At 33.5% G+C, this 9,368-nt stretch overlaps 2 protein-coding genes across 2 annotated transcripts; one reads left to right on the top strand and one right to left on the bottom strand.

Moving 5' to 3' along the window:
• Positions 1–3,307: 3,307 nt before the first annotated feature.
• Positions 3,308–5,157, top strand: LOC123897146 (E3 ubiquitin-protein ligase BOI-like). The gene is made up of 2 exons (XM_045947659.1): positions 3,308–3,743; positions 4,279–5,157. The coding sequence occupies exons 1-2, from the start codon at positions 3,579–3,581 to the stop codon at positions 4,810–4,812; spliced, it is 699 nt and encodes a 232-aa protein (XP_045803615.1). The 5' UTR covers positions 3,308–3,578; the 3' UTR covers positions 4,813–5,157.
• An 810-nt stretch (positions 5,158–5,967) lies between these two features.
• Positions 5,968–8,334, bottom strand: LOC123897144. The gene is made up of 2 exons (XM_045947658.1): positions 7,927–8,334; positions 5,968–7,118 (listed from the first exon to the last, which is right to left on the bottom strand). The coding sequence occupies exons 1-2, from the start codon at positions 8,236–8,238 to the stop codon at positions 6,279–6,281; spliced, it is 1,152 nt and encodes a 383-aa protein (XP_045803614.1). The 5' UTR covers positions 8,239–8,334; the 3' UTR covers positions 5,968–6,278.
• Between the last annotated feature and the right edge of the window lie 1,034 nt (positions 8,335–9,368).

The following is a 9,368-nucleotide window of genomic DNA, read 5'->3' as shown; positions in this document are numbered from 1 at the left end:
AGACCACCAACTATGGTAGTTTGAGACTAAAGTCACACTCGTTGTCTTCAATTATAGGAAAACAACTTGATCTTATCCAACAATTGATGAACAATGCTTGTTGAGCCTTTGATTAATTTGTGATTTCTTTCCGTCCACACAACCCAAACACAAGCAAGCCAAATGACCGGCGTGCTTGAGAAACACCTGCTGAAGCAGTAAACTGAACAAAGTGATCACACAAAGAAGTGAAGTCCACCATAGGTATGACAATCCACGAACGAACCAAAGCCCAAATATAACCAAAAGTGTTGCAGGAAATGAACAAGTGATGGGCCGACTCGATCTCTCCACATCAAGAAACGCAAAAATGAGCAGCATGAGATAAAATGCCGTGGGTAACCAGGTTGGCTTTTGTGGGCAACCTATCCCTCAATAAGCGCCACAGGAAAATAGATACCTTCAGGGGAACCTGTCGATGCCAAATAAGATCAAGACCAGCATCCAAAATAACCGAATCCTAAGAAGTCAATAGAAGGTAAGCGCTACGAACAGAGTAACCATGGTCATGATCATGCAACCAAAGCCACCGACCTGAAAGCCAAGCCTGCAAATGGACATCAAGAAGTAAGGTCTGACACTCCCCCAACATCTCCTCCTCACATACCCACAACTGCTTCCGCCATGTACACGCCCCTTTACAATGACTACCTAATACCTATAAAAATAGATTAGAGCTCTAAAATAACTTATACTATAAATAAAACCCGTATAGATGTATAATGTATTGCAATTTCAATATTTGGACATCACCTTCACATCACATCTTAGTTATATGCTCTATCGATTGTGATGATGGTGCTGTGTGTGTGTCGACTCTATAATATGTGCGGTTTAAAGCGAGTCATACAAGTTTGGTGATGATAGTACAAATTGAAAGTCCAAAAGCGAATAATTATGACGTTGAATGGCTTGCTTGATGAATTAAAAGTAGCAATTACTAGTATTTCTTCTGAGCATTTCGCTGTATTAAGTCCACTCACTACATAGCTAGGGCCTAGGGACAATAACTTGAGGGTTGGAGGTGGGACTTACAAGTTACTACTACTAGCACTGTACTACACAAACCAAGAGGAAGTTGTTGAGAAGTTGCATATCAAAGACTTTTTAGAACTACGTTATGACTCATCATGCTTGGTACAAGTGAGTCAAAAAATTTATTTTATTAGTATTAAGGAAAATACTTGAACTCATACAAAATTTTGGATACAAGCGACACACAGAAATATATACACTATTTAACAATTTTTTTTTTGGATTTTTAATATTTTTTAGTCTAAAAGTAGTTCTTTATACAAATTAAATATAATCTGTTGCAATGATTTTTTTAAAAAAATTAACAGATATACCACATCATACTAAAATGTGCCACGTCAGCTTATTAAACAAAAAATGAATTTTATAATTTGACGAAATAGATATGAACCAAATACCAAAACTGTGGATTTATTGGAAATAAGAGGCGTAGCCAAAATAATTCTTTTAAAAAAATATGGAGACCAAAATTACTTAGATTTGCATGTAGTACCACAATTAATTTTTATTTTTTTGACTAAATACCACAATTAACTTATAATCGATTTTTATTTCACATGCACAAAAATTGTTTTTGTTAATCGATGGATAAGTATTCCAAATTATCATGAGGTAAATCTATACCTATATATAAAGATGATACAAATTTTTTTGGTGTGAACTTTTCATAATACCAACAATACCCTTGACTACAAAAAAAAATTAATTAGGGTTAAATATGCAAAAAGTCCCTGCACTTACGAGTAATTTGAGTTTTAGTCCCTGCATTTTAAAAACATTTCATTTTGCCACTGCACTTTCATTTTACTTTAAAAATGGTCCCCAGACCTTTTTTTTTTGTTGAAATGACACATTTTTTCTGATCTGTCACTGTTGACTGGACTTTAGAGTTGATGACTCATTTAATTTTGCAGTCAATCAATCAAAATACCCTTAAATAAGTAATTTTTTAAAAGTAAAATAAAATTGACACATCATAAAAAAATGTGTCACTTCAACAAAAAATGGGTTCATGGACCATTTTTAAAGTAAAATGAAAGTGCAGTGGCAAAATGAAAGGATTTTAAAATGCAGGGACTAAAACTCAAATGACCCATAAGTGCAGGGACCTTTTGCATATTTAAGCCAAAAAATTATAAACAAAATCATCTTAACATTTTTTATTTTTTTTACATAAGTTTACATAATAGACACATACTAGTGCGGAAAGTGTATCTCTGACCGCTAGTTAAAATAAACCAAACAATAGTTACTATTTACTAGTAATAACTTAGGCAGTTTGGTGATTTAATAACTTTGTTAATTTCTTATTAGAGTTAGCAAAACTTGAACGGGTAACTTGAAAGGCAAGATAACGTCATTAATGAATCCTAGTAAACTAAACATAGAAGGTTGCATAAATCTTGAAATAATTGATACAGTGCTTAAGTAAAAAGAATTTGAAGAAGAATCAATAAAGATGTCGGTGGAAAAAAGTTGGAAATCTTAAAAACACAATAAAATATAAGAAGGCTATATACATTAGTCCTTCCGTCCCAAAATATAAGCAAAAACTAATCAACAAAAGTTGATATATTTGGTGTAAATTTTATGCATTACTCCCTCCGTCCCAAAAAGAATGACTCATTTTGAATATATGCACTATTCATATATATTGTTTTGACCATATTTTTCTACTAATAAATAAAAATAAATATTAACATATAAGATGTTGTTAGATTCGTCTCGATGAGTATTTTCAAAATATCAATTTTTTATAATTTTTACTATTATACAATTAAAGATATTAGTCGCCAAAGTTATGCATTGGCATGCGTGTTTCGGTCAACTGGGTCATTCTTTTTGGGACGGAGGGAGTAATTTTTATTGACTCACATTTACTTATATCTTGGTGCGGAGGGAGTATGTATGCTTCAGTTTTGGGAAAAAAATATATAAGACTAGCAATATCTGAATTATTTAAATATTTTTTGACAGAATCTGAATAATTTATATTGTTGAATGAAATGTTGACTTTTTCTTTGCATTTGGTAACAAAGATAATGAGTCAGAGTGACAGGATATGGGTTAAAATAAAATTGTGAGAGATTGAATTAATAACTTAATTTATTGAGAACCAAACAAACGCACCTGACAGCGATTGTTGAGTCACAAAATCTGCATGTGCTACCTTCTTTCTAGCTTACCGCGTTACACTTTCTTTATTAATGCTTACTACTAAATTCAGAAAAAAGAGGATGAAACTAATTACTACGGATTCAGATTCTCTCTCTTTCAGTTACTATTTTAATTCCCATTCAAAATCTATCCATTAATTAATGCATGAAAATTCACGTTCTTTGAACTACTATATATATAATACACACACACAAATCTCTGATTCTTGCTCATCACCCGCCGTTAGACCCTCAAACTCCTTTTATTATACGTTATATATATATTATTATGTGTAAACATATTTGAGCCAGAAACGCTTTGTTTTGGTTTTGTTGGATCTCTCTCATATGGCAATTGAAGGTTATTTTCATCCATATTTTGGTCACGTCAATCAAAATAGGTCCTTTCCTGATTCTAATTCTAATGTGTACGCCACTGTCAACTATAACAATGTTGAGCTTGAGACCTTTCATCAACAGAAGGACGAGGTTGATCACTTTTTAAGATCACAGGTTACTTTTTTCATTTCAGTTTATATACATACGCAAGAGAGACATGTGTTGTCATTTATATATTTGATGAATTATCTATCCAAAATATTTATGTGGTTTGCGCTAGAAAATAATGTATACATGTTATCTATGACTCAATGCATGAAATAAAACTTTACATAAATTACAAATATCTGGTGTTTAGATATTGTGACATGTGTAAGGTAAGTTAAGTTTCACATTGTTTAGAAAAGTGAAGATTGAACATTTAGGACTCATAAACTTAATATCTTTAAGATTTTAGGTAAAAATGTGCTGTTGAGCTCACTTGTATAGTTACTTTGTTCTAAGTCCAATATGGATGATCCCCTCGTGACCCCACATTAGAAGTCTCACATTGGATGTGAAAATCGAACTTATGTGTCTACCATATATATATCAAATGTCTAGCTCACTTGTGCATGTTATAAATGACGCCCATATATAAATCAGTCTTAGAGGTTATTTGAAACAAACATGATTTCATCTGATTAATTATTAATTTGTGTGGTGACAGAATGAGAAATTGAGAATATTTGTGCAAGAGCAGAGAAAGCAACAAGTTGAGACGTTATTGAAGAAGATAGAGTTGGATGTTTTTTCTATGCTAAAACAAAAGGATGAACAAATAGCACAAGCAACTAAGAGAAGATTGGAGTTGGAAGAATTGTTGGCAAGGCTAGAGATAGAGAATCAAACATGGCAGAGAGCTGCTCATGAAAATGAAGCCATGGTGTTGTCTCTCCAAAATGCCTTAGAACAACAGATGAAAGAAAGAGCTTCCTATTGTTACAACAATGATGATGCAGAGTCGTGTTGTGACAACAAAAATCATCAAGAAGAAACAGGGGAAAACAGAGTATGTGGTGATGAACAAATTACAAGTGTTAATAACATGATGATTTGCAAATGTTGTCGTTCACGGGAGTCGAGTTTTATGTTCCTTCCTTGCAGGCACCTTTGTTCGTGCAAAGCGTGTGAGCCTTCTCTCCAAGCATGTCCTGTGTGCTTAATGCAAAAGAGATCTATTATAGAGACTCTCATTTTCTAAGAACGTGTTCATTGCTAACTAAATGTAGTTTACTTATAGATGTTTATGAGAAGGAGAATGAGTAATTCCAATTTCATTTTTTGGTGAATACAGCTTCATTTTAGTTTTTTTTTTTTTTTTTGAACCACTTTTATATATATTTTTCATTTTTGATTAACAAATAAATTTATAGGATATTTCAACTACTTTTCTATATTTTTTGTTTCAAGTGTATATGTTCCTGCTTTATTTTGCTAGCATTGTGAACTTCACTTTGCACATCTTGTCTTTGCACATCTTGTGCATAGCCTTGATCCATGTGTATGTGTTATTTGTTATCTTATCTTTGAAATGTGTTCTTTGGGATCTTGTCTTTGCATTTCTTATGTCCAACCTTTGATCTTTTTAATATATTTTGCTCTTTCAAAATAATAATAATAATAATAATAATAATAAAAGGTCAAATATCTATTTTTTTCGTTGGGATCAGAAGAACTCTTAAAATTTACTCCCTCCATAATACTATATAAACAAAAAAAAAAAAATTTAGATTCATTGTATAATTAATGTATTTGTTCAATAATATAGACCAAATACATTCCTTATGCAATGAACTTAGAAAAGTGATTTTTAGTGTTACGGAGGGAGTATTTTGCTCTTCTTTTTTAGTTGGTATTTAAATGCTAAATTATTAATTTAAAAGGTCAAATATGAATTTATTTATTTTTTGAATTATTTGATACTAACATGTAGTTGACTCCCTTAATTGATGGCAATATGCTCATTGGAATGTGAGAAGTGTTCTCCCAACTGTCAAGCCAAACTCATCAATATATAGTTGAATTTGAATATGCACAAGAAGTGGATTCAAGAAATGCAAATTCCTATTCATCAGTATACAGCTTTTATAAACACAAATAATAAGCTTGCTTAGATGAACGTTGAGAAGATGGCTTTTACGAACACAGAGAAGCCAACTTCTTTTCTATTGTTGGTGGTACATATAGTTTTTCAATCACATACCTTGTAAGAGAGACATTGAATAGTACTGATATTAGAGTAGAGGAGAGTGGCAGCAAACTTGGAAATGTCACCATCGAAGACCAAGTCAGAGTCAAGGTAGATGGCTCAAATGATGCAGAAAGGTTAACAATATAGGTATGCAAGAAGTAATCCTTTGAAAAACAAGCCACATAATAATTAATGAAATATCATGTATACGTATATTTCACCACAATAGTGTATACTGTATACATATATTCAGAGGCATACTAAACATAGATGAACTAAAATGAAATTGAGAAATGACCTACGTAGTTCTCAGCTGCAGAATCATTTAACTTACAAAACTATTGACATTCTAAAGCAAAATCAAATAATTGACAACAGTTTCACATGAACTTGCTCTAATTCCCCCTAAAGTCTCTACTTTTTCTTGACCCAAAACCATTATCGTAAATAAAAGGTTCCTTGCGATTAACGATGTATTAATAGAGTGTAAACCCAAAAAACTGGCTAATAATGATGGCAAATCCGAGGGCTATTGCAATAAGGGAAGAAGCCCAAGTGAGCTTCTCTGTTATCCTAGGTACTCTATCCTTTAGCGCCTGGCTACACGAACCTATGAATACTGTATAACCTCCCATTGCAACTACAGTTCCAACTAAGAACATGGTTAGAAATGCGGCACCCGCCAAACGAGAAGGCAAAGCAAGGGCTGGCAATACCATCATCAATGCATCTGGTTGCAGTCCATGAACTATCCCTGTCGCAAAAGTAGCAAAACCAATCTTCTTCTTTCGTGGTGTTGGATTATTAAGAGATTCATAGACACCAGCATCACATTCACCATTTTCTAAGGCAACACATGGGGCAGCCGCTTCTGAAGCTTCTTTAATTCCCATAGCACCAATTACTAGCAAGGTTAAACCAACAACTCTGGATCCCCAAGTTCGGATAATTTCAATGTGAAGTCGATCTTTCAATATTAAAAATATTAAGCCAAAGATAAGTTGACCAGCATCATGGCCACAACCCCAAAGGGCTCCTACAGCAGCACTCTCCAATCTGGTGCGACCGATAGACAATGGAGCCAATGCTGCAAGGTGGTCAGGACCTGATAAAGTGTGCAAGCAGCCTGCAAAAAAACCAGTCCAAGCACTACTTAGGAGCTCGGTGCGGATTAGTTTTCCACCAACTGCAGCGGCAGCAGGACCACCGGTCTGGGTAGCCGTTTGAAACGTTGCATAGGCTGCTGGTACAATAGCTGGTTGAATTAAGATCGCGACAAGTGCAGCGAGTATTACAAGGGTCCGAGCTGTTATTGCCTGAGACAAAAGGCATAACGATTATTTTAAGATATATTTAAACACTGGATATTTCAAAAACTAAGACATAAACAAAAATTGTAGATTGAGTCATTACAGACCCTCTGGTAAAAACTATCGTGAAACATTGAATATCACCCAAAAGAAGATAAATTGAAACGTCAAAGTCACCTACATCAGCATAATCTTCCCGCAAAACTCGCATACATCCCAAATCTTTATTCAGTTACATGCAATTCAAAATTCATGTTGATTATCATGATTCATAGACAGCGATATGTAATTAAAGAGCCAAGTTGATTAAGGAATAAAAAAAACATGCAAGACCCATGATAAACCGACAATATGTCCTCCTGGTCCCCTAGCCGGGTTAGAGATTGAAAACAGTAACAGAAATGTAAAATTAAATTAAATTAAATAGAAATATGACATTTAATTTAAGTTTATAGGCAAGATTCCCCACCCATCGATCGCTACATATTCATGGATGTACTTGAATCATTTTGGATTTCACTTTAGAAGGGAAAAAGTGATCACCAAATGAATATCAAAAATATGATATACAGTTTACTTTAAATTCACAAGTTCTGTTTAAAGTAATTTCAGAATAACCAAATAAATAGGTCAATCGTAAAAGGCATATATGCACAGATCTAAAATTCAAATGCTCTGGTCAGATTCTGTTGCATTCTAAAAATCAAATAATAGTCAAATGGATTTTCATCATGAAACATCCATCAAACGTGAAACACGAATAACAAATAAAGAATTGACTTTGATGAGGATACAATAAATTTAATAATAGCACCTTTGGTTTCTGGAAAATCCCAGTTGCGATCTGAGTAAGAGAATGGGATTGGGATACGGAATCATCTGAAGAGGACGAAAGGGTTGGAAAATGATTGGGGTGTGTGGAAGAAGATGATAATGGAGATGGGTTTTGACAACGGTTGCAAGAAATAGAAGTGCCCCCCCGTCTGAAAAAAGAACGTGTTGATGGGGAAAGATTGAAACTTGTAGTTGCATATTCAAATTGAAATTGAAATCGATTGAGGAATGGTAAAGGTTTGAGGGTTTTGAGAGAAAGGGGTGAAGAAGACGATAGAAGCCTATCCATCATGCTTCTATCTATCTATCTGCTAAAAACACAAAAAACGTAGTTAGTGTGTGTGCACAAACAACATTTCTTTCCTTTTATTAAGGTTGCCTAACCCTACATTTTTATCTTCACTTTTTTCAATTTATTTATTTATTTTTTCCTTCTTTTTTTCTCTTTTAGTGTTACATCTTCTTATTATTTGATTGCATAAAGTTTAGTTATTCACTAAAGTTTTGTTATTCACGTTGAAAATCATATTATTATTCTTATTAAGAAATTTATCAGTCAAAATTTGTCTCCAAAAAATAAATAAATGAAGAATTTTAGATTCGAACTAGCGCAAAATTTTATCTAATTTTACTCCTTTTTACTATAGCAAGCCAAAAATAGAAGAAGAAAATTATAGCTCTTTTTGGCATAAAATTATAGCTTTTTTTATTGTTCAGTAATTTTGTGTTCAATAATTTTTTTTCAAATTCAACAATTATGTAACCAAAAGAAAAAATCAACAATTTTTATTTTTGACAGTAAGAAAAAATCAACAATTATATTGCTTACATTGAAAAAGAAACGCTGTTTATATTTGAAACTGGATGCTATTGGGCCAATATTTTGTCGGCCTTGTGGATTAGTGATTGGTGAGGTTAGGTCCACGTCCAACAAATCAACACAACTGGCTGGATTGTCCAACATCCCAATCTGCTCTCGCCTTAACATGTGCCAGCGTGTGTTAGACACACGCCTCACACTTTTGCCACATGCTCTCCATTTATTACCTAGGAAGCAACGACAACTCTATAATTAGGCGTGTCGCGGTGTCCGATACGTATCGGTGTCCGACACTCATATGACACTCGTCCGACACGTGTCGGATAGCTCATATCGATTTCAGAAAAAATTCAATTTTTTCTTTAGTTTGACACTCCTTTGATCGATGTCCGACACCTGTAAGACACTCGTATGACACGTGTCGGACAAGTGTCCCAAAAATAATTATTTTTTTCTTTGCTTATACTCTCCTTAGTCACATATCAGACATATCTACAAGAGTTAAAGATGTGTAGAAATAACAATATTGATCAATGAGGGATTGAAGACATTAGTGTATGTGCTTCATTGTTTATTACTCCTTCAATGTTCTTCATTTAGAG

Source organism: Trifolium pratense, linkage group LG7 (genome assembly GCF_020283565.1).
Source record: "Trifolium pratense cultivar HEN17-A07 linkage group LG7, ARS_RC_1.1, whole genome shotgun sequence".
Classification (NCBI taxonomy): domain Eukaryota; kingdom Viridiplantae; phylum Streptophyta; class Magnoliopsida; order Fabales; family Fabaceae; genus Trifolium; species Trifolium pratense.
Note: the sequence above shows the minus strand (reverse complement) of the source record. Positions and strands in the feature narration are given on the sequence as shown.

Coding starts and splice junctions, on each gene's coding strand:
- LOC123897146 (XM_045947659.1), top strand. CDS start 3,579: ATGGCAATTGAAGGTTATTTTCATCCATATTTTGGTCACGTCAATCAA. Junction 3,744..4,278: donor ATCACTTTTTAAGATCACAG/GTTACTTTTTTC, acceptor GTGTGGTGACAG/AATGAGAAATTGAGAATATT.
- LOC123897144 (XM_045947658.1), bottom strand. CDS start 8,238: ATGATGGATAGGCTTCTATCGTCTTCTTCACCCCTTTCTCTCAAAACC. Junction 7,119..7,926: donor GGATTTTCCAGAAACCAAAG/GTGCTATTATTA, acceptor CTTTTGTCTCAG/GCAATAACAGCTCGGACCCT.